Source organism: Cucurbita maxima, unplaced genomic scaffold (assembly GCF_002738345.1).
Source record: "Cucurbita maxima cultivar Rimu unplaced genomic scaffold, Cmax_1.0 Cma_Scf00003, whole genome shotgun sequence".
Classification (NCBI taxonomy): Eukaryota; Viridiplantae; Streptophyta; class Magnoliopsida; order Cucurbitales; family Cucurbitaceae; genus Cucurbita; species Cucurbita maxima.
Window position 1 is genome coordinate 6,144,775 of NW_019272019.1, and position 24,407 is coordinate 6,169,181.

The 24,407-nt window shown below is 36.7% G+C and overlaps 5 protein-coding genes and 1 pseudogene across 16 annotated transcripts in view; 3 read left to right on the forward strand and 3 right to left on the reverse strand.

Moving 5' to 3' along the window:
- Positions 1-1,012, reverse strand: part of LOC111476505 — a 4,306-nt gene extending 3,294 nt beyond the window's left edge. For all 3 annotated transcript variants that reach the window (XM_023120192.1, XM_023120191.1, XM_023120193.1), the window contains exons 1-2: positions 510-1,012; positions 57-186 (exon numbers count right to left, since the gene is read on the reverse strand). In XM_023120192.1, coding sequence (XP_022975960.1) covers positions 57-186; positions 510-692 — 313 coding nt within the window. In that variant the 5' untranslated portion in view covers positions 693-1,012. The remainder of the gene's footprint in view (positions 1-56; positions 187-509) is intronic.
- An 819-nt stretch (positions 1,013-1,831) lies between these two features.
- On the reverse strand, positions 1,832-9,423 carry LOC111476503. 8 transcript variants are annotated; one of them, XM_023120187.1, is made up of 15 exons: positions 9,133-9,423; positions 8,933-8,972; positions 8,757-8,823; positions 8,513-8,598; positions 6,882-7,942; positions 6,597-6,779; positions 6,333-6,499; positions 4,894-5,125; positions 4,509-4,644; positions 3,901-3,995; positions 3,680-3,803; positions 2,988-3,131; positions 2,777-2,864; positions 2,023-2,086; positions 1,833-1,990 (listed from the first exon to the last, which is right to left on the reverse strand). In XM_023120187.1, exons 1-12 carry the CDS (start codon positions 9,225-9,227, stop codon positions 3,045-3,047), a joined length of 2,373 nt encoding a protein of 790 aa, XP_022975955.1. In that variant the 5' UTR covers positions 9,228-9,423; the 3' UTR covers positions 1,833-1,990; positions 2,023-2,086; positions 2,777-2,864; positions 2,988-3,044. The 8 variants fall into 8 exon arrangements, with proteins under 8 accessions (XP_022975952.1, XP_022975953.1, XP_022975955.1 ...); XM_023120184.1 differs by having other exon boundaries at positions 1,832-2,086; XM_023120185.1 differs by having other exon boundaries at positions 1,832-2,089.
- A 171-nt stretch (positions 9,424-9,594) lies between these two features.
- On the forward strand, positions 9,595-14,400 carry LOC111476515 (annotated as a pseudogene).
- A 137-nt stretch (positions 14,401-14,537) lies between these two features.
- On the reverse strand, positions 14,538-17,322 carry LOC111476513 (protein DCL homolog, chloroplastic-like). Its single transcript, XM_023120206.1, has 3 exons — positions 16,773-17,322; positions 15,915-16,029; positions 14,538-15,172 (listed from the first exon to the last, which is right to left on the reverse strand). Exons 1-3 carry the CDS (start codon positions 17,156-17,158, stop codon positions 14,990-14,992), a joined length of 684 nt encoding a protein of 227 aa, XP_022975974.1. The 5' UTR covers positions 17,159-17,322; the 3' UTR covers positions 14,538-14,989.
- A 1,242-nt stretch (positions 17,323-18,564) lies between these two features.
- On the forward strand, positions 18,565-21,621 carry LOC111476815. 2 transcript variants are annotated; one of them, XM_023120629.1, is made up of 5 exons: positions 18,565-18,827; positions 20,131-20,337; positions 20,438-20,708; positions 21,002-21,114; positions 21,247-21,621. In XM_023120629.1, exons 1-5 carry the CDS (start codon positions 18,702-18,704, stop codon positions 21,307-21,309), a joined length of 780 nt encoding a protein of 259 aa, XP_022976397.1. In that variant the 5' UTR covers positions 18,565-18,701; the 3' UTR covers positions 21,310-21,621. The 2 variants fall into 2 exon arrangements, with proteins under 2 accessions (XP_022976397.1, XP_022976398.1); XM_023120630.1 differs by having other exon boundaries at positions 18,574-18,827; positions 21,243-21,621.
- Positions 21,622-22,438: 817 nt separating this feature from the next.
- Positions 22,439-24,407, forward strand: part of LOC111476797 (coenzyme Q-binding protein COQ10 homolog, mitochondrial-like) — a 4,230-nt gene continuing 2,261 nt past the window's right edge. Inside the window, exons 1-3 of one of the 2 annotated variants that reach the window (XM_023120607.1) lie at positions 22,439-22,608; positions 22,741-23,096; positions 23,427-23,622. In XM_023120607.1, the coding sequence (XP_022976375.1) occupies positions 22,789-23,096; positions 23,427-23,622 (504 nt within the window). In that variant the 5' untranslated portion in view covers positions 22,439-22,608; positions 22,741-22,788. Of the gene's footprint in view, positions 22,609-22,737; positions 23,097-23,426; positions 23,623-24,407 lie in introns of both variants that reach the window. The other variant, XM_023120608.1, reaches the window with a different exon arrangement.

Sequence of the window (24,407 nt, forward strand, 5' to 3'; positions counted from 1 at the left end):
TTTTTTTTTTTTTTTTTTGCTCATTTGATTTTTAAGCCTAAAAACTAACTCTATACCTTTCATTTTCTCTCTTTTTCCAGGTACACGAGTGTGCTCCACCCTTCCCACAGAGGAATTGATTGCCTTCGGATCAGAATCTGGACCACAGTTTTCTTCTTTGCATTCCTCAATGTTCTCTTCCAGATGCTTTAGTCAAATAAAAAATTCAGTAGCAAAGAAGTTAACAATAAGCTCGAGTATTGTGCACTGAGAAGTGCTCGGACTGCAACTATGCATGCAAAATCTTACAATTCAAACAAAAAATGTCAGAGCCATATTCACTCAATTCGATTAACTCAAAATTTTGTTTTGTTGATATCTTAACAAAATCGCATCTGCTCAAGAATCGAAGGAATTAGAAAACCGTTCACAAGCATGCAAGCTATTAAAACCTACACATTCCATAGACGCGAAAGAAGAACGCAAGCAAATTAATGAAGCAAGTTACTTCAGAGAAGTTACGAGATTACCAGGGAGATATCAGAGGTTCGACAGTCATAATCGTGAGCATCAGAGGCGAAAGAGCAGCGTTCGACACTGGCAGAAGTGGAAGAAAAAACGCTATAACTCGACTCGAGAGTGAAAACGGCAGACTCAGGACTAGAATCACGCGTCCTGAAGCGCGATCCAACGGAAAATGCAGCCTCCGCCATTGCCACTACTCTCAATCTGCTCGCTCAGTAGACACAAAAGCTTAAAGAAGAAGACAAAATGCAAATTATGTGCACATTGTCTGTTCCTATCTTTAGGAGAAACAAGGTTTAAAAATGCGTAAGAAATGGCGGACATTAAGGGAAATAGCAATCGGACAGCATGCAGAAGCATCATTATCTCAGGGTCAAGCATGCTTAATTATGAGTCGCCATTAGAATTACCGTAGAAAAGCAGGTAAAAAACCCATAATTCATGTTTCGCTGCTTTTAAGATTCCGCCATTGATAGACTTTGTTGACAAAAAGAAATCTGCAGGGGGAATTGACTGGAACAGTGGAGTAGTAGGGTCCCCAGCCCCAAACTCATTGAATCAGAATCAGACGGTAGAGAGAGGGGTAGAGGAAACAGTCTGCCAAATTTAAATATATATGGTACGCTGGGGGTATTATTTCCCGGGAAAAGAGGGGCCACGAAAGATAGATATCATGATGCTGATGGGAAGACGTTAGGTTGCGTGTCCGGAGGTGCAGAAATTATTTGAGAGAGAATAATATCTTCTTTTTTTTTAACTTATATAACTAAAATTTAGTCTACCAAACCAAACCTCTCCTTTACTGCCACATATCTAATGCTTCACCCATAATTGATATATACTTATTTATTACACTTAAAATGATGTAAAATCTACTTTGCTACAGATTTGAATCTTCCATTTCTACTAGTTCAAACCAAAATGGAAATTAAAATTATAGGGATCATTATAATCACAACGCTATACCTCCAATTCTGACCCACGCATATGGATTCAGTATTCAATTTATAAGAAGTAATAATGAAATATTGAACAAGAAGAAATTTGAAAATTACCAGTTCTAAGAAATTATTTCAAATAATTGATGTAAATCTAATGATTATTGAACTAAAGAATGAAACGTTAATGATACACATGTATGATCGTATGTCATTCGCTGCTGATTTATACTCAATTTGGCAAGTTGAAATCTATTATATAAAAAAAAACAATAATAATACGAGGCTTGAAATGTTACCTAAACTAATACACAATACAAATTACAAGAATCTATGTCTGAGGTGATTAAAAAAATGCTTTAAAATCTAAGAAACAGTTTAAATGATACTATTTACTGTTCATACAAGTCATCCAAAAAAACTTCCTAATAGCCTTTTCTTCATCTTTTCATTTAGTTCAACAACTCTCATCTAACATTTTTACATAAATGTAAGAACCAATGGGCATAAATGAATAATACGACGCTTATCCGTCATGCCAAGGTTGACTCGAAATAGAGCAGTCGACAATGGAAACAACCTCGTCTTCAAATACGTTCGTTGAGTGCCAAGGTTGGATCGTAACCCATCAATCCCTTCCAATTCTACTGGAAATAACATTGTAATTGTAACAACAGTTCCTTATTTAACTGAAGCTTATAAAACTATCCATCTTTCTACTATGGGGCTATTTGAAACGTTGAACCATAAGAGAATGCCCCTTCTGTACACTCAAATACAGTACCACAAGGGAAAAAAATACAGTAAATATTGAACTGTAGTGAATCTGTAGACAGAGAACATTACAAAATAAAGGGGCTAAAACCCCCTTCACAAATTTACAACAGTCATCTATGAAATACATATCAGGTTAAACATGTTCATTGGAATTTTCGACTTTTTCAACTTCAACCTTAATCTTGTGGTTTTGATTTTTGTGAATCAGAGATTCAGAAAGAAGATGCAAAATACCCAGTAATGAAATTCAGTGGCAATCAAGAATGTAGAATGACACTGGGTAACTATCCCATCCAATAGAATCAGATTCCAAAACATCTTCCACTCATTTCAATTTCATTCAATTTGATCCAAGGATATTACACATGAAACCTCAAATTTGAGAATGATTTAACGTCATATTGTTTACTAAAGTAACATTAGTCCCAGTTTTTTCTTTTTCTCTTTTTTCCTTTTTCTCTAAATGGGTCCAGTAATTTAATAAATACAACCAAAAAAATGAAACGTTTTCCCTAAATAGCTGTGAATCCTTTTCTTCTAAAGTAAGAGGGTCTCACCAATTATAAGAGCTTTGTTTATTGTACAATGAACTATTCCACTTCTCCAAGTCCGAAAATTGTTTTGCCAAGCCAGTAATTGAAGCACCTGTTATGCCAGCAAAATACGACAACTTAAATGGTTTCTTGTATAGCTTAGTATAAAGTACAAGAGAAAATAAAGGGCAACAGTAGAGTAAAACTATAAACTAAAACAAGCTTCATTTTGGACCTTCTACCCATCAAAATTGCTGGAGGATTTCTCAAAAGGAGAATGTGATATCAAGCATTAGGTGACATTGCTTTCGTTCATAGAGCCTTTGCTAAAGTAAGCAGTAATCGCCTTCAGCTTGCCATTTAAAAAGTTTTTCTCAACCTGAGAACACACTTAAAAATAATTAAACTTTAAAGTAAGTGAATAAGATGCAAAGTTCTGGAAAGAATTTTTGTGTTGAAGTTACACGACATCAAGGTGTAAAATATTATCCAACAGAAGTAGGGAAAATGGCATCGAGCAAGAAAAGAGTTAACCTTCTACAAATTAGGAGAGGAGTGCAGATGGTTGCAAGCACATTCATGATTCAAGTGTGTATGAAAGCTTATATGCATATGCATGAATTGCTCGTTTTCGAATGCATGTGTTTACATATAAATGAGAGAAAATGTATAGACTCGTAAGCATTCCTTTATAAAGAAAAATTCAAATTTAACTTGCAGTAGAAACTACTGCTCTAAATGCAGACAGCAAATTGCACATTGCACAATGAATAGCAAAACCTAGATATTCATTATTATGGCAATTGAATTCTAATACCCCTCCTGTTCTTCATATTCCACTAGAAGCTCTGTACCAGCTTCAACAATATCGACAATGTATTAATGTCATCACAACAGATTGAGAAATAAAAAAATGAATATTCTTACCTCAAGTGACCACGGAGGATTTGAAGAGAGAGCCATCTCCGCTAGTTGGTCAAGATTAACATTCTTTGGAAGAAACATGACAACGACGGGAGCAATTTTCTTAGCAATGTTGAAGAGAAAATACCTGCAAAGGTACAGGCAAGGTCAAAGCTCAGATGATGGTAAAACAGATAATAGTGCAACCTCGACAGGGCATGAACTATCAAAGTCAGAAAGTTTACCCATCATGTGGTCTGAGCATGGTCTTTAGGTCATAAATATCTACTCTGGCATAATTAGGCCCTCCCCAAGGGGGTGATAAGAATATAACGTCGGCCTGCAGCAGGTAGAGACCAACAACATTTAATATAATTAAAAGTGAGATGGAAGTATAGCATTGAAAGTTTAGAAATCAATAAAAAAAAAAAAAAAAAAAAAAATATGCAAGATCAAAGCCACAGTTCAAAAGGAAACTGCAGAAATATTCCCGACTTGTCAGTAGAAAATAATGAATAAATGATGCCAACAAATCATTGCATCCATTATCTTATTAGTAAAAAAAATCGATAATCTTATGACAGTATTCAGTCACTCAAACAGACTGTATTCTTATGGTAATACCTTCTCCTAACAATGATCAGACAGGTGACACTTTCACCATCTAAAGTACAAACATTCACAATGCTGGTTATTAGTCGCCAAAGGGAGAATTTTAAAATTTTGAAACAACAGAAAATTTCACACTCGGTAGATCTCATTACATATCTCAGGAAATTATTTGTTTTCTAACATAAACATTCATTACAGTACATGAAAAATCACAACTTTTGTAGATGAAAAGGCTCAATACCTTGAGACGTGGGGCCAAACGGAAGAAGTCCCCCTTTATGAAATCTATTTGATCTTCAACACCATATAATGCAGCATTATGTTGGGCATATCTGATCTTTATCGGATCAATATCAATTGCGATAACATGTTTGGCCCTGTAGTATCATTAATAAGTTAATTAAACAAAGATGTCAGGAATATTCTATTAAAGATCTTTTAGAAGTTTTAAAAGAGAATAACACATCAAACTGATCAGATCCACTTATTCGTCAACTATTGGTACAAATGGAAAATATATTATACAACATCCTAACCAATTATCTGACTTTATAAGATACATGAAGGCGTCAACTAGCCCAGTAAACTTTTGAAAATGAACAAAGAAAAAATTAACCAAACATCACCTTTGGGAAAACTGGATGGCATTTCCTCCAACGCCAGTGAAAGAGTCAATTATCATATTGCTACCACAACGTGATGCGTGATGCCTAGCTATAGACTCTGGAGTTACAGAAAACCATCCTTCTTTGTCCATTTTTACACCATCATCAAATCTGGAGAAAAGTTGATACCTCTGACACCAATACTTAGTAATACTTGTGGGATACTCTTCAGTGATTGCAAGAGAATGAAATTCTGCAGAAGAAAATTAGTTTTTCAGGGAGAAAAGAATCGTATGCCATTCCGTTATCGATTTCTATTACGAGGTTAACTAAGAAATCTTATCTGCTACTGAAAGAGACTAATTTGGCAGTAGCAATTATGTTGTGAGTTACAACCAGAAAACACCAGCAGACAAAATTGATTTCCTACCATACTGGTCGGACTAACATTGTTGGATAATACAAAAGCTCTAAATAAGGTTCATAATCCTGAGGCAGGCACAAACCACTAATTTTACAAGATGAAGACTTGTCCAAGAGGAGGGGAAAACACAATATTTACCCATTAATTTATTTGTTTCCTCACGGATAGATCTACATTAACTTACTAAGACAAAAGCTTTAAATAAGTTTTTTGGGGGTTTAGGTATAGGAAATTAGAGAGCCCGTAACCAGGCCCTTCGGCCAAATGGTTGTGGCGCTCTGTGGTATAAGATTATTGCTTGTAAATTTGGTCCGTCCCCTTTTGAACAAAATTAGAGTGGGGTTAGTGGCACTTCCAGGTCTCCGTGGATAAGGATTACGAGAGAGTTCTTCGATCATGTAATCTCCAACAAACCATCTCATTGTTGCAAATGAAGCTTCTGAACAAAAGAATCTTTAGAGAGAAGGAGCTTCTGAACCATGTCATGGCAAGCAGCAGTATGTGCTATTTTGTGGGGGCAATGAGGTGAGAGGAATAACAGAATCTTTAGAGAGAAGGAGCTTAATCCTTTTGATGTTTCATTCCTTGCTAGGTTCCATGTATCCTGGGGGCTTCTGTTACAGAGCTTTTTGTAATTATTAGTTTAATTTTTATCTTGCTCGATTGGAGGCCTTACTTTCAGGTAGCCTCCACTTTTGTGAGCTTTCTTTTTCGCATGCCCTTATATTCTTTTATTTTCTTCAATGAAAGTTTGGTTATTCATAGAGAAAAATACTAATATAATTAAAAGAAAAAAAAGACCGAACATTCATACTTTTATTTCATATTCTTAATGTATGTGTCATAATTTGATAACTAACCAACCCAACAAATTGACCTGTCCTGTCCATTTACTTCTCCCAAAATCTTTCCATATTCCCCTTTCTGCTGGCAAAAAGATTTAATTGCTGAAACTTGATGGAGTGGAACGTTATAAAATGTCTATTGATGACAAAACTAAGCATTTTGCAGGTACAATGGAGGTAGAAAAATAAACCTTCATTTCTATCAGATAATTGTCCGCGCCTGCGTGTTCTTTTCATTTTCTTTTTCCTATCTCTTCCAGAAAGATTTTGCTCAGTACCCAGTGTACATATGGTAGGTTCATTTCCAAAATGCATATCACCATCCATATGATCTGCCTGCTGAAGCACATGAGAGACACTGGAAACACAGCAAGGGAGCCCAAACAAAAGAGCAATTTGTGGTGAGATAAAGGAAGCTAATAGGCATCAATTACAATTCTGATTCCAAATGCTACCTGCTAGTAGTTAAACCCACTGCACCTTCATCATCTATAGTGACAAAAGCTTTCTCAGGTGAGTCCATGTTACTAGATTTGCAATGGCTGAAGGTCTTCTGTTCAGAAGTTTCATTTGCAACAATGAGCTGGAAACCGTTGCTGCAGTTCTCATGACATGGTTGCTTGACATGACCTTCACAACTGAAATCACAATAATAATCAATATACCCCTCCAAACAAGTTACTCATACAAGTAAATGAGAAAAAGTAAGAAATAGAAATCATAGACAAGAGGTCAAGAACCTGCATTCGATAATTTCCCTGGTATTCCTACAACTCGTCAACCACTCATGAGGTTCATCAGGTTGCATATAACTGTTAATTGAAGTATGGACAGAGGCCCTACTCTTGGAGCCCTCAACTAAAATACTAGAGCCCTCCAACAGTGCATCAGGTGGTTGACAATGAATATTATCACCAGGTAAATTCATACATGACCTGGTATCAACAAGCACACTACAAATATCTTCTGGTTTTGCGTCTTCTAATACATCCATTTCAGCAACTTCGGCAATTGATTCATTTTCTGTGAAATTGGCATCAGAATGTGCAAAATGTTCCAACCCTGGAGGAGGGTTCCAAGTAGACTCATGTGTCTTTATATTATAAAAGTAGTTTCTCATATAAAAAGAATCCCAATACACCGTCCATTCTCCATACTCCTGAATACATCCAACAACATGGTCATTTTCGTTATAGTCTGCTCCCATATGAAGGTAAGATTGTTCAGCTACTAATGGCAGTCCAATGCCACTGTCAATGTCAATCTTCTGCACTTCAGTATCTTGTAAAGTCGTGGATGAACCTTCTAACTCCATAGGCAGTTCAACTTCCTCCTGCTTGCCATGGCTGACATCAAAACCTGTCATACATATTCTTGGAGAATGACCTTTATCCAAACCAATTGGACTCAATCTAACTTTTGCATGATCCCCCAACAGAGCATCGCCTGACTCATGGTCTCCCCTGTTATTCAGCACAATATCACATTTAACGTTGCAAGATTGTTCTTCAACAGCACCATGAATAAGTCCACTTGAATTAGGTGAAATATCTCCATCAAAGATGACATGGGATTCATTGGCTTCAAACACAGCATCACAATCAGATGCCTCACTTTGGTTCACCATAGACGAGCAACATAGAGAACCTATTGCTTCATCATTCAAATTAATGTTAGCCACAATCTCCCCCCTGCTGCTGAATTTGGGAAACTCCACTTCTTTGTCTAGAAATCCATGCTGGATTCTAGAATGCTTGACAGTTGTTTTTCTTTTTCCCATGGTGATTCCAGTTCTCCTCTGCTACATGGTAAAACATCACGACTATGGATAAATGCAGAAAATATTATTTCCAACAAATGGTTATGGTTATGGTAATGTATAAAACGCTCAATCCATTTAGTTATCCTTCTTCCAGAAAAATCATATTTCCAGATCATTTACAAATCAATCTGCCGACAGCTGCTAAGAGTAAATGAGGCTAAATACTTCATACTTGTAATGCAATAGATATACGGCTCTCACATTAGTACTTGCAGCTGTTCTTCAAGAAATGAAACAAAAGGTATGGTAGAGCAACTACAGTTACTGTATGATTTCCAATAACTATAGGAGGATATGGCCAAAAGAATGGGGAAAAATAGGGTATGTGGAATAGCTTATTTATGTAATGCGTTAAATTATACCTTAGCCTGCTATTAATGTAGAATTGACACAACATTGATACAAACTGACTTGGCGATGCAGTTAACCGTTTTTTAACATACACGGAAGATAAGACTGTTGAAATTAATTAATAGAATGTATACTTCTAGAGTACAGGAGTTTCAACATGTTGGGTAAGTAATATACAGAAGTAGTATATTAAAGTACCTCTTTATTTGTGTGGAATGAGAGAGGAAGCCCGAGAGCATTCATCTGTTCAGTAAGTTGGATATCCTCCGGTGATAAGCTGATATCTGGCCAAAAAAATCGAGCAGACCCTTTAGCACCAATCAACATGCATGATTATGCCATAGAAATAGTGGGTGAACATCATATTTGGCCACAAATATCTCATAACTAAAATAAAATAAAAGCCTAGGTAAACGAAGAGATTGAAGAATGAAACACTTGCCCGTGATTGTAGAACAGATTTTCTCTCTGAACTTTTCGTTATTGGCATCATCAGCATCCAGAGCTAACTTGTTAAAACAAACAAAGGAATGAGTAGATTGGAAAGTAACCAGGGAGCCAAGAGAACTCAATGAATTATCAATGCCGTAAATAAAAACAGTGATATCAGAGACTTACACTACTTTCCACTCGTCTAGCTACTTCTGTCTCATCGTCCCTGTAACGCAACCATTAGAAATTTTTGTCAATATCCAAACAAGTGAAATGGAAAAGAAGAAAAGTCGAACTGAACAAGAACAAGAACATAGTGGTTAATTTCTATTAATTTAGATTTCCCTCATCTTCCGGCGATAACAGAGGTGATAAAAAGTGGTTACCAAAGAAAAACTTCGGTCAACTTAAAGAGAGAGCCGATTGCCCTAATGGCAGAGACTCCAGCTTCATCTTCGGATTCTTCGTTGCTAGATCCCATTGTGTCGGCGGAAAAGGAAGCTCGGGTCAAGAACTACGACCAGCGGTTTACGACGGCACTCTTTCTACCGCCATTTTTCGAAGCTTACTAAAATAGTGCGACGCTAATTTGGCGGCGCATTTTGGGAACACAGCTAAATAGTAAGTTGTAAGAGAGGAAATTTCAGCCTCTACAGCCACAGCCCGTTGAACTATGCTGGGTAAATCACGAGTTTATTTCGTTTTATTTTAGTTTATATATTTTTAAATGCTTAATTTTATTTTTTTTATTTTTTTATTTTATTTTTGTTTTTTCTATAAATCTTCAAATTAGTATATGTAATTAGTTGTTTTTTTATTTTTTTTTAATAAACTTTGATAAAAATTAAATTTCAATAACTACATTTATATAACTAAACAACAATAATCCGCCCGACCGGCAGCCGATCGCCCCGTCGCGCCATTTTCTAGGTCGATAACCAAGCCGCTTTCTCATTCTGCTGCTACAAACTTGGCTTCAGCCTCCATCAAAGCTCGGACCAGAGCATAGCGGGTGACTCTGACTGAATCAGGCGGCCAACAATCTACAGATATGAACGAGAAGATAGAGGAGGGAATGCTCTTAGAAGACGAGACCGAGCCCCCGCCGCCGGACAGCGATACAGGCAAAATGTCTCCCTACAAAATGCTGCGAGAGAGTAAAAGTTCTGTGGAGGAAATCGTCGCCAAGATGCTCTCTATCAAGAAGCAAGGCGAGCCTAAAACTCAGCTCGGAGAACTCGTTACGCAGATGCTCCTTCACTTCGTAACGCTTCGCCAGGTTCTTATTTCTATCCGCTTTCTCTTTTAGGGTTGTAGGTTATTTTCAAGATTCATTGGCTCGAAATGGTCATTTTTTATTTTTATTTTTTTCCTTGCTAATTTGCCATGCGGCACCACGAACTACAATTATACTGTTGTAGATTTCAATTTTAAATTGCAGCCATTGATGACTCTCGTGGCATAATGTCTGTTCACAGGCCAACCGCTCTATTTTGCTGGAAGAGGACCGAGTGAAAGCTGAAACAGAGAGAGCAAAAGCTCCAGTTGACTTAACGACTCTGCAACTTAACAACTTGATGTATGAAAAGAGTCACTATGTTAAAGCAATAAAGGCCTGTAAAGACTTCAAATCAAAGTATTCTGATTGTGAACTTGTGTCTGAGGATGAGTTTTTCCGGGATGCACCCGAAGATATTAAGAATTCCATAAGGTCAAAGGATAGCGCGCATAATCTGATGCTGCAGAGGCTTCACTTCGAGCTTTTCCAGGTGGCCTTTAGTTATCGTTCATTACTCTCTTTGAATTAATTAGCACGGATGCAGAATTTTTCTGGTAATTAAAGGTACCAATAACTCGGTTAGGACGGACAAAAGCAATAGCTTCAAGTTATATACAAAATTTTGAGGAGGCATCACCTTCCTCTTGGTCGATTCTGTGGTTCTAAAAAAAAATTGGTGACTCCATTGGCTTTCCTACTATTTTTAAGAATTGCGGGAAATATAGCATCTTGTGCGTCCTTAACTACTTGCAAAAGACATCCTAAACATTATAATTTGAGTTATGACGTCAAATTTACCTCGTAACTGAGCTTAAATCTTTCCCTTTTTAGAATGGGTGAATCTATGATGTTTTCCATGTTTTTTGGTTTTTATTTGAATGTTCCAATTTTCCACCTTTTGGTTGTGGATGTACATAGTTGATTCTTTTTTAGTGATTTTTTTCATTGTTGCTGTTGAGTGTATTAATAATATCCATCATTTTACCAGCGCAAAGAACTTCGCAAACGGCGAGATGAACTTGAACAACATAAGAAAAGCCTTCTTGAAGTTATTGCTAATAGAAAGAATTTCATGTCAAGTCTTCCCTCACACCTCAAGTCCTTGAAAAAGGCTTCCTTGCCGGTACAGAATCAGTTGGGAATATTGCAGACAAAGAAATTAAAGCAACACCAACTAGCAGAGCTGCTTCCACCTCCTCTTTATGTAATCTACTCACAACTCTTGGCACAAAAGGAAGCATTTAATGAAAACATTGAGTTGGAGATAGTAGGAATTGTCAAAGATGCTCAAGCTTTTGCACGCCATCAAGCAAATGAGGAAACTGGTACCTGGGTGTATATCTTCTCTACGACCATTAGTTGAATAGTTATATCATATATGATAGTATTTTTATTGTCAGATTGTTTTAATGTTAGATAGTTGAATTGGATGCATATGCTACAAAATGACTTCTTTTTAAATCATCTTGTCACGTAATAGCCTATACATACGAATTGAATTTATTATTCATTGAAATCATCACGCGATTCTAAATCCCAGACCATATTTATCTTATAAATAATGTCAATTTGGAGATAACTGAACACTACTTTTTTTGGATTGCAGAGTCTATCAAAAACAGCATCCACAGATAACTCTTTCTTCATTTGTTTTTTTCTTTTTTTCCTTTAAGAGAGTAATTCTTTCGTTGCAAATATTTTAGGTGCATCAACCAATGCTGAGAACTCCAAATTGGAGGATGGTGCCCCTAACGAAGATGACGATGGCCGAAGGAGGAAAAAACGGCCAAAGAAGATTCCAGCTAAGGTGAACATTGAGCATGCAGGGATATATCAAGTTCATCCGCTAAAGATCATCCTACATATATATGACAATGAAACCTGTGAACCCAAGTCAATGAAATTGCTCTCTGTGAAGTTTGAATGCCTGTTAAAGTTGAACATTATTTGTGTTGGGATTGAAGGATCTCATGAAGGACCTGAGAATAACATCTTATGCAGCTTGTTCCCTGATGACACTGGCCTTGAGCTGCCTCACCAGGTATGAATTCAGAAATTTGCGTTTATGCTCTTATTGTTCTGCCCCAACTTTACATTTTCAACGAAAAAGAGGGGGAAACCTTGATGATGTATTATTTTGTCTTAAATGATGCAGTCAGCCAAGCTTGTTGTTGGTGAAACTCTTGCATTTAGTGACAAGAGAACCTCTCGACCATATAAGTGGGCCCAACATTTGGCTGGAATTGATTTTTTGCCAGAATTGCCACCCCTGGTGAGTGCACAAGAATCTGCCAGTGGTGAAACTGTTAGAAGTGATATTGTATCAGGCCTCTCAATGTATCGTCAGCAAATCCGAATACAGACAGTTGTGCAAAGATTACGCTCTCGGAAAAAGGCTCAGCTTGCTCTTGTGTGAGTGATTGATTTGTATTCAAAGTTTTAGATTATAAATGGCTTTGAAGACTGATAGAAGATGGATTTGTAGCATAGTGATCAAATTGACCATCTGTTGTTGCTCTGATCACTTGCAATTTCATGCACTATGCTTGTGTGTGTGATTAACACTTTATTTTCTCCAGAAAACTATATATGCCATGTTTACTTTTACTTCTACAGCATTTTATATAATGGAATATTTTCCGTTGATGGAAGGGTCACTGATTCAGCCAAGTATGGTTTGGTTTGTGTTGAGAAATTGGGATTTTTCTACTGACTAACAGGGAACAGCTTGATTCACTTGAAAAACTTAAATGGTCAGTTCTGACATGTTATGTTGTCTCATGGGTTTGGCATCAACCTTCATGCTGTTTGTAAGGTTGGTCGCTCGTAGGTTACCCTACAAGTCAGTCATCATCTTTGACTACAATGGAGAGAAAAAAATTTCAGGATCCTGTAGATGTTGATATGTTTGAAAAATCTGGCATTTCGAGAGAATAGATTGACAGTGCTAGGGAAGATGGGGAACTTCCTGCTCTAGTTTCATCGACATCTATCTTTAACAATACTCAAGTTACTCCCTTGAGAACACCCAACCTCGAGCATTCCAAACAGTTGACTTCAATTTCCAAAAGCATTACACCTCAAACCAATTACTCTAGTATACTAAGTTTCAATAAACTGATGAAGATTATGAGTTGATGCAAGATCTCAACAGCGATCAGGATGAGCCTGTGCAGACTGAGCTTTCAGCAGATGATGCAGCATCTATTCCCTCCAACTACATAACAAGAAAGACATGGATGGATTATGAGTCCAAGGAAGCCTTGTTATGGCCAGGAACATTGATTCACCTGTCGAAAATCTTAAATTGCAAGACAAGGTAACTTCTTTTTTTTTTTTCCCCTTTATAAAAATTATGTTATATTGATTTTCTGAATGTTGACATCATTATCGTTTTGGCAGATTAAAATCAGCATGGAGTACCCTCTTAGGCCTCCTCTTTTCACTTTGAATTTTTACTCGATGAATTCTGAAGAAAACCATGATGAGAGTGACAACTCTGATTGGTATAATGAACGTCAGATCATGGAAGCTGAGGTAAGGAGGAAAGTTTGTTTTGATATCTTCTCAGACACCTCATTGTCATTGCAGTCCTGATCTTTACAAACATGATCTAGAAAGTATATGTGATGGAAAAGGCCCTTTTATGTTGTAGATTTTTTAAATGTCATTTTTATGAATTTGACCTCTTTGGAGCTCGAGCACTGGTTGTTGACCTGGTAATGTTTCACTTAGTTGATCTGTGTTTTTGGTTTTGTAGGTGAATCGTTGTAAACTTGAGATGCTGCTTTTGGATCAAGAGAACTATATATTGTCTCATCAAATTTGTTGTCTTGCTATGTTGTTTAACTACTGCATCGACGAGGCATCCCTGTTCTCTGAAAGGAGAAATTGTAGTTCTGTCACTGACGTTGGATTATACAAACCTGTTAGTGGTAGTTTGCATGCCAGAGTACTTAGAGGAAGGGATCGTAGGAAGATGATATCCTGGAAAGATATTGAAGTCTCTCCCGGCTAAGAATGTGATAATTTCCTTCTTAGCCAATTTCTCCAGCATTGAAATATTGATTGATGTAGCGGCCATAGATTGCTACATACCTGAACCCGATTCTCAGCTATAGGTAGATGATGCGCAACCTCCTTGACCAAATACAAGCTTGAATGTTCAGCCAAACTGATCACTTTCTTCTCGTGCATTTGCTTATATAATGAGAAAGTTCGTTTTTTTTAAAGCCCTTTTCTTTGTAATCGAGTTGGGTAACTGAGAGAATTACTACTGTATAGCACTGAGGCATAACTTTTCATGTCAAAACTCATAAGGTTATGAGTTTCAATTGTATTGATTGAATACCCGAGAGAATCATGTTTGTTGATTGACTTCCCCGAGTTTTGCTAGAATTTTTAATATTATTGTTGTTAAGGCTGAGAATTTCCCTACATGACCAAAGCTACTCCGCTGAAGTCGAGCAGAGTAGCAGCTCAGTTGCAGTACTTTAGCTTTAGCCATGGTCGAATACAAGAATATGCCCATTTGGGCGCCATTGTATTTTTTCTTACTCCCAATAACATAATATATGAACTCCATACAGAATTTAAAGGTTCTTGATGCCAATTCAATAGAGTTTTAATACATACCGGCCAAACTACAAAATGCTACAAGGTTCAAGGATCTTGAGCAAATATTCCTGCTAAAGAGAGAGCGAGGGAATGTAGCTAACCAGTTAACCACTAGAGACTAAGCAAAAACTGGACTGGAGGTAACTGTTAGGACTCGAATATTGAATTTTGCTAGCACCTTCCTCGAGCAAGAGTCTACATTCAGCCTATATTCTTCTTGATTCGCGCATTTCAAATCATTAAACACGAGAACCACACAAGCGTAGTAGGTTAATTTCATTCTTCGAAATTCAAAGAATTCCTGAACTTGGATGATACAACAGTATGATTAACAGATCTTGCATTCGTTACCGAAAAAAATGGCGTCTGCGTCGCTGAAAATGCCGAAGAATAAAGCTTTCTGCATGAAGAGGATAGTTCTTTCTGATCAGACCCTCCATGCACTTCCAATATGAAAAATCAACTAACTCTCCATCTTTTCTGACTATGAATAAACATCTTGACCTTTCAAAATTAGGATGATATCCAATCTGCCGACCACAACAACACCAATACATAATTGCATGATCATTTAAGTTGACAGAGACAGAGCTTGTATCCAGTGCTCAATATGATTTCAAAGAAAATGGTTCAAAAATGAAAATGGTTCAAAAATGAAAATGGCATCCCATAAAATCGCTTTTCTCATGGCAAGATATTGGAGTTCAAGTCGAGGTATAACCCTTTTGGCAGCATCACATATACACAATCTAGTGAAAGTACAATGTTTCAACAAATATCCAAACCGTTGCCACTTAACAAAGCCCACATTTCTCTCTGTGCACATTGAGAATTACTTTGAAGTGTCGTCATATAAATCACAGGCAAAGTATTTTTACAAAAGAAAAAAAAAACACAGTCGATATAGATCACCTAAGTTTTCCCTTCTAATTCATGTTCTGTTCCGTGACAATTTATATCTTTTCAAGTCAAACATTATAGACAAATATTTTAGGATTACAAGCTAAGCTAGTCAAATGTTTCAGCGATGAATCATGACTTATTGAAGTCAATCTCATCAATAGCGATAATCAAGATGTTTCATCAGGAGCAATTAAAAAACTTAATTGTGAACATTTACTTTCTCTTCCAGGTTCATGACAAAAGCTTTCATTCATCCAAGGAAATAGAAAAGAGGCTAGAGTATCTAATTAGTACTTTTATTTAATATAAATGCAAATTCTAACTTAAGCTAAAAACACGAGGCATGTAGAAATATGGAAAGAGATATACCGTGATATAATCAATCCCACATCCAATCTTCTTCTCACACTCGGGATGATATAGAAGCAACCGATCAAGAATTGTTTTCTCGTGCTCTGGGCTCAACCTATCCCCACTTCCATATCTGCACATGTAGGCTTATAGATGATTAATGAATGGAGATTAAACTCTACCACACCATGCATAGTCAATTCAAGACACAACATATTGTCTTTCAGATAATAGGTGCATCATCAGTGAATTTACAAGATCAAAGCAAACAGTCGAGATATCTCAGCCATCCAAGGGAAGAAAAACAACTATACATCATTCAAATTTTGACGGTAAGGAGATACTAAATGATAACAACTTTAAACTTTCACTGAAAGATAACAATACTTGATCGTTGAAATATGAGAAAAGAGAAATAAGATACGTTAATTATTGACTTAGACTACATATTTATATAGGACTTATCTTTTTGAGAAGATATAGGACCCATCTTAACCATTCATATTGTGAAACCCCCTTTCATTCAGATCATATAGCAAGTAATTCAAGTAACATCCATGGGCTAAGGACCATAGGTTGAGTGTGTACGGTAGCAAGAGCCTTTTTCTCTTCAATTTATTAGATTCTAAGTCTTTTAAGTGCGTCAAGTTATAATTAAATTTGATCAAATGGAATAAAAGATCAATGAACTTCGAAGAGATTAATTGACAGAGAACTCGTAATTGTTGTTCTAGTTCCGTTCATCTTCGAGCAACATGCTTTCATTTGAGCAATAACAATCTCAAAATTCACTTAATAACATGGTTGCATGATTTCTAGTTGCCAGGAAGCTCAAATTCAGTTAAAAAGCCGATAAACAAACGAATGGTTGCTTACTTTCCAGAGTGAAGAACCATCCTAACAAAGCCAACTAGAGGAACAGTCTCCTCCAGAATCCTGTCCTCCCAGTCAACCCATTCCTCTTCCTCCTCGTCTCCGTTTCCACTCTCCTCACTGCTGTTGTAATCCTCCGATGGTGTAGCCAGGTCCATCGCCGGCGGAACAACCGGTTTTCGCAGCAAATCGGAACTATATTCTTCATGGCTTCGAATTCTACTGCCTTCAGGGCCAGTTTTTAGGGCACGAATGGATGGGTGAAACGATGTCATGGGGTGCGTACGAAAACATACGATCACTGGTGAAGCGTTGAGGAGGTTTGGATTTAGGGAGTGAAGGGGCACAAGAGGCGGTGGCTTCAAAATGGAGGCCATAGCCAGGACCATGCCCTTGTTCAATTGAATCAAGGAGCTCAAATTTGCAACTACTGAGGTTTTTCACCCAATTCTCTGAGAAAACGGAGGAAAAATAACTGTTAATGGTGACTCACATTATCATCAATCACATGGTTTTGGAGATTCTACAATATTTCTCTTCAATCCGCATTCTCTGCCCTGGCGGGTAGCTCAAAGACAACCCCCTTCCACTTCACCTTGGAGGCAAACTTAATGGGCCATTGCACCTAAGACCAAATTTTCGTTTTGGGCCTATAGCTTCTTTATTGGAGGCACACTTAATGGGCCTTTACACCTAAGCCCAATATTTCGTTTTGGGCCTTTAGCTTCTTTATTGGAGGCAAACTTAATGGGCATTTGCACCTAAGCCCAAGTTTTCGTTCTGGGCCTCTATCTTCTTTATTGGGCTCTTACGTACTAAAGTCCAGTTGGTGGAGTATCTCATCCCAACGCCAGATTTTTTTTTTTTTTTTTTAACAAAAAAAAAAGTTCCCATATTTTTCATCATTGAATTGAATGCATAAAATATCGATAATATTATAAGACAACAATAATTGAAATGGATTATGTTTAACACATATTTTGCTCCCACTTGCCACTCTAAAAAAAAAATTGCACTATAATATAATTTTGGGACATTAATTATATCACGTTTTAGTATTTTACCAAAATAAGTTCACGTGGAAACGGTTGGTTATAGAAAATAAATTTACGAATCATTGAAACTACTCCTTTTTAATTAATATTGTTATTACTTTAACGAAATATTATTTTTATTTTTATTTAAAAAAACAGTTGGCCTTAAATTTATTTAGTGGTGTTGTTTTTTATACCAAATTTAAGTTTGACTTTGACATTGAAAAGGTGTTATCGAGGATGAGCTAGCCAATCCTAATATCATTTATGAGGTACCGAACAATCTATTTAGAATTTGAAATTTCATAGGTAACTCTCAATCAAATTTGAAAATGGTTTTACCGTTAAAATTACAATTTTTATTTTTTATTTTTATAAAATTACAAATGTGTTGCAATCTATTTTCATTTTTAAAGTGGTGTTTAAAAAATTCAAATAAAACTTTTATTAAATGAGAGATTTAAATTTTGTTTTATAAAAATATTGATCTACAAAGATATTTATTTGACAGTTACGGGCCTAAAATTTGAGATTTTTCTAGAGAAATGAAAAAGAAGCGCGAAATAAAAGAGCCAGCCGGCTTCGGCTGTTGACAATTTAAAAGGCGCCGCCACCGAAATAGAACATTGTAATGAAAAAGCCAAAGATATTTCAGTTGGTCCAGATAATATCTGCCCGATTTCTCAACGTCAATCAACACTTTGTTGACGTGGCAGATGTAGGCCTATTGCCACGTATAAAGCCTGACAACTGTGAAGGTTCTTCTGCCCCAAACACCGCCTCTCTCTCTCTCCCCTCTTCAATATCTCTTCTCTGGCCCGCCTCCATCTCTCTTCTGTCTCTCTCTCTCTCTCGCCATTGCAAATCTGGAGATTATCATTCATCCTCTTGAGCATTCATGGAGTTATTGCCTCCAAATTTGGAGAATCATATCGCCGTAGAAACTCGGACCGACTTACTGATCTCTGAATTGCCCAAGGACGATTCGACCGAGTTTGCCCTCCCGGTGGAATCTTCTAGCCTGGTACTTACCCTACTTTCTTCCTCTTATCTTCGTTTTAGATGTTCTTGTTGTTCCAATTAGGTTTTTCTTCTGTAATGTTTGGTATCTTCAATTTCATGCTCTGTGACCGCGACTGCATTGTTTCTCTATTTTCGTGTTAAAAGTTAAAAGATACGAAATCAACAATAGAAAGTAAGAGGACGTGGAAGAAGACAGTGATGGTTTTGCACTTCCCTCTCGTGACTGGAGGATCTTTATTTTATATTTTGTTTGGCTCTGTTTGGATCGATCTCGTTCTTTGTCGATGGAATTTGTAGGGCTGTGCAAGGGGCCAATGATTCTGGAAACTCAGCACGAGTTCTGAATTAAGATGACTAATCGTATCGTTTATCAGTTATTTATTAAGATAGACCATTAATGAATGGTTGTTAGAGGAGATCGACTAATTAAGGGGTCGATCATGAGTTTGTAAGTAAGAAATGCTAGACAAACGAGACTCTCCACAATGGTATGATATTGTCCACTTTGAGCCTAACCAAAACCCATGATCACTCCCTAAATTAACTAATTGTGGGACACTTTCATGACTCCTTTGGAGTCTTATGACTCATTTTTATTTTTTGGAGTCCTTTGTTCGACATTCGAGGATTTGTCTCATTTTATTTTATATTTTGTGGCTTTGCTTTGGGCTCCCCAAAATGTCTTATACCAATGGAGAGTGTATTCTTAGATTATAAACCCATGACCATTCCCTAAATTAACCAATGTGGGACACTTTCAGAAATAAATATCCATTGGTACAAGTCCTTTTGGAAACCAAAATCAAAATCATGAGAGCTTATGTTCAAAGTGGACAATATCATACCATTGTGGGAGTTTGTGGTTCCTAACATGATATCAGAGTCATGTCTTTAACTTAGCTATGTTAATAGAATCCTCAAATGTCGAACAAAGAAGTTATGAGGTTCGAATGTGTAGTCAAAAGTGACTCAAGTGTCGAACAAAGAGTGTACTTTGTTTGAGGGCTTTAGAGAAGGAGTGGAGCATCGTTAAGTGGAGGTTGTTCGAGGGCTCCATAGGCCTGAGGAGAGGATCTATGGTATACTTTGTTCGATGGGAGACATCGACTAATTAAGGGATTGATCATGAATTTATAAGTAAGGAATGTATCTCTTGTTGGTATGAGACATTTTTGGAAAACCAAAAGGAAAGTCAAAATCATGAGAGCTTATGCTCAAAGTGGACAATATATTACCATTGTGGGGGTTCGTAGTTCCTAACAGAACTTTCCATGGAAATTACCGATAATGCGATTTCGTTTCAGGGCACTCATATGACGGATTCTGTACCTTCTGATTGGACCGATGAGAAGCACCATTTATTCCTTGAATCCATGGAGACATCTTTTGTCAGCCAAATGTTTGATTCTGTGCATTCAGTTGGTTCCTGCCCCCGCAAGGAAAATTCTTCACACACAAAATTGCACGGCCAAAGCCAATCCGCCTCTCATGTCCATGCACATTTTGGCCAGGTTCAATGCCGATTGATCTTTGTAGATGAGTTTTAACTCTTTTCTGATAATGGCTTATAAATTCTCTTTTTATTCCTTTTCGTTGCTTTTATCTACGCAGTTTAAAGTTCTTCGACGAGGCAGCTGGAAGAACATTAATTTTGAAACAACTGAATCTCGGTCAAATTTATTGAATGATTTCCAAGCTCTCTCACGTAATCCTTGGATACATCACTTTAGAGCTGATCGTAAAAACAAAAATGTTGCATGCAAAAGTCAAGCTATCGGTTCAGGAGGAAGGAATTTGTTTCCTTTAGGAGCAGCAAATAATTCAGAACCTTTGCGTGCTTGTGGTTCTGATTTGTCCCTACAATATATCAGCAGCAATGAAGGTATAATCTTTGTGCCTTCGACGTAATAATAAATGGTTAATTATCAATATTTGATTGATAGATTTGGCCTCTCCTAGGTTGTAATTTAGTTTATCAAGTTTAAGTTTGCTAGTTAGTGATTCTACGTTGGAAAATGTTTTCTCTATATCTAGTCTTTCTTACCAGAGTGTTCGATTATGATTTTAAATGTAAATTGTACATAAATCATCATTTCCCTGATGCAAGACTGAACTATTTTTTATGATAAAAGACTGTTTTGATTTTAAGCTGCACAGAGGATTTTCATGTTGCAGAAGTGTCAGATCAGAATTTTGTTGATGAAGATAGAGAAGTTGGAAACGGGAGCAGTGATTGCAATGCCAAAAGGGTCAACACTCCAGAGACCAATGCCTTGATCAATGAACAGGTAATTCACATGATATCAACTTAACCACCATCTCTTTGCTCCAGAATGATGACCTCTGATTTCTTCTAGGTTGTTTCTTAAGTTCCATGAAAGGGAGATTGTGATTTTTAACAAAAATTCTATTACAGCCAGAAGATAGCTAGATCCCTGATTGTCGCCAATACGAGGCAGATGACTTATCGACTACTCTTCTAACTCCGGGAAAGGCTATAGATGATCTGAGATTGTTGGTGAAGTCTATAATGCTCATTTTGAGGTTATTGGATTCTATTGATTAACGTAAGTTCTAATACCTCTGGATGTCTGCAGTTAGTAGTGATTAGTAAATCAGCAATTATGGTTTTTGCCTGGGTAGATGTGTTTGGTATTATCATTCAGTATATGTAAATATATATTCGTTTGGTACAACAAGATTCTGCAACATTTGTTCAAGTTTTGCTCTCCAATCGTTCATAAGTTGTTTTTATGAACAATATTTATATACCATTGATTCTTTGTCGATTGAAATAGATGTTCATCCACATCATTTCGCTTCTTTTGCGTTGTCCATTGAATAAAGATAACCATATATTTTCTATCGCCTGCGATTGGTCATTTTTCCTTCACAGGTTTGGATTTTTTTTTCTTTTTTTCTTTGAAGCTTTTTTCAATCTTTGTGGCTTAGAAGAGCTGAAGTGAGGACGTTGGTAAATTTTCATTGTGAGAAAATTGGAAAATCATATTCACCGAACAAAGTTCAGGGGTGATTCAAGATGGTTAAGCTATCAATTAAGGTTTAAGATTTATGGCTCGATATATTGTGAATGGTACGAAATTATGCTTAAGCTATCACTCATATTTCTAGCTACGTTCATGGTTTCTCACAGCTATAAACCCGAACACTAATCAACTAATTAAGATATAACCACTTTGATTAAAATCTCGTTTAATAATAATTTCGTATCTAAAAGGTTAGAGTTCAAGTCTACACTACTAAAATCGTTAAAGATAGTTTTTTTAATGTTAATTTACTATCGTTGTTTAATGTTCATTTACGAATGGGTCCGTATTTTTAAGATAAGGAATTGTGTCATTCTCAATTAAAGTACCTATATTGGGTTTTTGAAGGGGAAAAATTAGGAAAATCAACCAAAGTTGGTTTATATGATCTTCCTCTTATGTGGACCAAAAATATTTAGTTTAGAACGAAATTTTGAAGGGTATGGTCAAAATCCACGTGGCATTTCCGGGGTCAAATAATATTCAAGCGCCGATCAATCACGTGTTATACGGAGAGTCCAAATCGTAGACGGATTTGGTTCGGGTCGGATCCGCAAGTTTAATCTTCCTCAACACAAAGGGACCGGCAAAATCTAAAACCGTGGAATTCTGCCTTCCATTGTATATGCTACAACATCTGGTTCGTGTTCCGTTCCGATTCATTAACGGCGAAGGGAAGATTTGTTCGTGATTGCTATTTGCGTTTTACCGCCAAATCTTCGTTGCTATCAACGAGTTAATACCTTTTTGTTTGTTTAGTTGAATTGAATCCCTAGTTCTTTAATTTCATTCGTTCTGGTTTATTTTGTTTGCTAGAGGAGGCGGGAAACGCCTAATCGTTGACTAAGTCTTGTGATACATTAACAGGCGTGTGCTTTCGAGAAACAGTCAAGTTTTTTACCACCAGGGACATCAATGCCGCCGTTTCTGTCTACCTCGAAGGTCGTTGAGTCATTGATTTCACGTAGAGGTGGTATCAGACATGCGATTAAATACGCAACGTGCAATGCCGAGCCGTGGAAGTATCGGAACGGTCGGCATTTAAGGTGTATTCCCGGTGTTGAGACCTCGTCGACTTATAGACTGTTCGATCAGGATCGTAAGGTTTTTTCCGGGAGCTTCCGTGATATTAGGGCTGTACAATCGAGGCGATTTCTTGGCTGTGGAGACGGGGAAGAGGCCGGCGTTTTATCCAAAATTTATGAGGAGAGGCGCGTAATGGGGTAAACAAATTAATCTTCTTCTGCGATATCAATAGCATGCGGTTTTCTACGTTTTGGAGGAAACATCAGTATAGGAATTTGTATTTGTCACAGTGTGTTCCTGCAGTGTTTAGGGGATCGAATTAGCTTTGTTGATAAGGCCTTTTTATTTTCTTTTGCAATATAGAATGTGAAGCTTTTGAGGAGGTATTTAACTTAGCTTTCTTCCTCTTACGTTGATGCTGGCCAATAAAATCAGATGATCATGAAATTTTATATATATATATATATATATATATATATTTTACATTGTTAGTGGTTGTTGTGTTGCTGAGCTTTATTTCTTATTAGGTATTCCCCGGAACAGTTATGTGACGTAGTTGCAGCTGTAGACTTGTATCATGATTTTGTTCCTTGGTGCCAGCGGTCAGAGGTTCTCAAAACATATCCCGATGGATCCTTTGATGCTGAACTGGAGATTGGCTTTAAATTTCTTGTTGAGAGTTACATTTCACATGTAGAGATAAACAGACCAAAATCTATAAAGGTACTAACTTATCCATAACTTATTAATTTCTCATACTGAATTGGTAACTCATTTTGCTAGCTAGTGGTGATATGGATGTGGTATATATTCAGAACCAGATTTAGAGTGTCGGTTTGTTTATGTTTGTGTTACATTGATTGTACTCAGATGATGTGGTGGATCTCAAATGGTCCAAGTAGTTTGGAGATATCAGGTGTAGAAATTTTTTTCCCCTCTTCCAGTATTACTTGGAGGAATTAAACACATGTGATTTCATAATATATTCATAACTCGCATTTATCATGTCTTACAATCTTAATAGGGAAGCCCAAGCTTTAAGTGGATATGAACTTTGGTACAAATAAAGTGAGCCATGTTGCCGTGCAGGCTGCATGCTTTTGATCATCAACCTTTTAGATCATGCCTTCACATATTTAATTCATATGCCCGATCTTAAGTTTGTTCCAAACTTAATTGTATTTTCTTCTATGCATAAGAAGGAAAGTATGTCTGTGTTTCTTTTTAGACACGATAAGGAAAATTTAATTTGCACACAAGGATGAGAAAATCAGCAACGCCTGTTGGAAATCGGGATACATGGATATTAACAAGTGAAGATGGTCTTTACAATGTGTTGGCGACATTTCATTGGCATTTTGAAGTTGTTGCTGATACATTGGTATATCAAGAATATTCGACACGTCATGAAACAATTACTAATCTGCAATATCTCTTGGTACATGGTCAATTTTTTTTTTTTTTTTTTTTTTTTTTTTTTTTTTTTTTTTTTTTTTTTTTTTTTTTTT

Bases quoted from the DNA above. Each gene is read 5' to 3' on its own strand.
- LOC111476513 (XM_023120206.1), bottom strand. From the start codon at position 17,158: ATGGTCCTGGCTATGGCCTCCATTTTGAAGCCACCGCCTCTTGTGCCC. The intron at 16,030-16,772 runs GTAAGCAACCAT...CTACATGTGCAG, and splicing joins ATGGTTCTTCACTCTGGAAA to ATATGGAAGTGGGGATAGGT. The intron at 15,173-15,914 runs GTATATCTCTTT...TGTGGTCGGCAG, and splicing joins GTGGGATTGATTATATCACG to ATTGGATATCATCCTAATTT.
- LOC111476815 (XM_023120629.1), top strand. From the start codon at position 18,702: ATGGAGTTATTGCCTCCAAATTTGGAGAATCATATCGCCGTAGAAACT. The intron at 18,828-20,130 runs GTACTTACCCTA...ATTTCGTTTCAG, and splicing joins CGGTGGAATCTTCTAGCCTG to GGCACTCATATGACGGATTC. The intron at 21,115-21,246 runs GTAATTCACATG...TATTACAGCCAG, and splicing joins ATGCCTTGATCAATGAACAG to AAGATAGCTAGATCCCTGAT.
- LOC111476503 (XM_023120184.1), bottom strand. From the start codon at position 9,227: ATGGGATCTAGCAACGAAGAATCCGAAGATGAAGCTGGAGTCTCTGCC. The intron at 4,645-4,893 runs GTGATGTTTGGT...ATGATACTACAG, and splicing joins GCCATCCAGTTTTCCCAAAG to GGCCAAACATGTTATCGCAA. The intron at 3,132-3,679 runs GTAAGAATATTC...GTGTGTTCTCAG, and splicing joins ATCCTCCGTGGTCACTTGAG to GTTGAGAAAAACTTTTTAAA.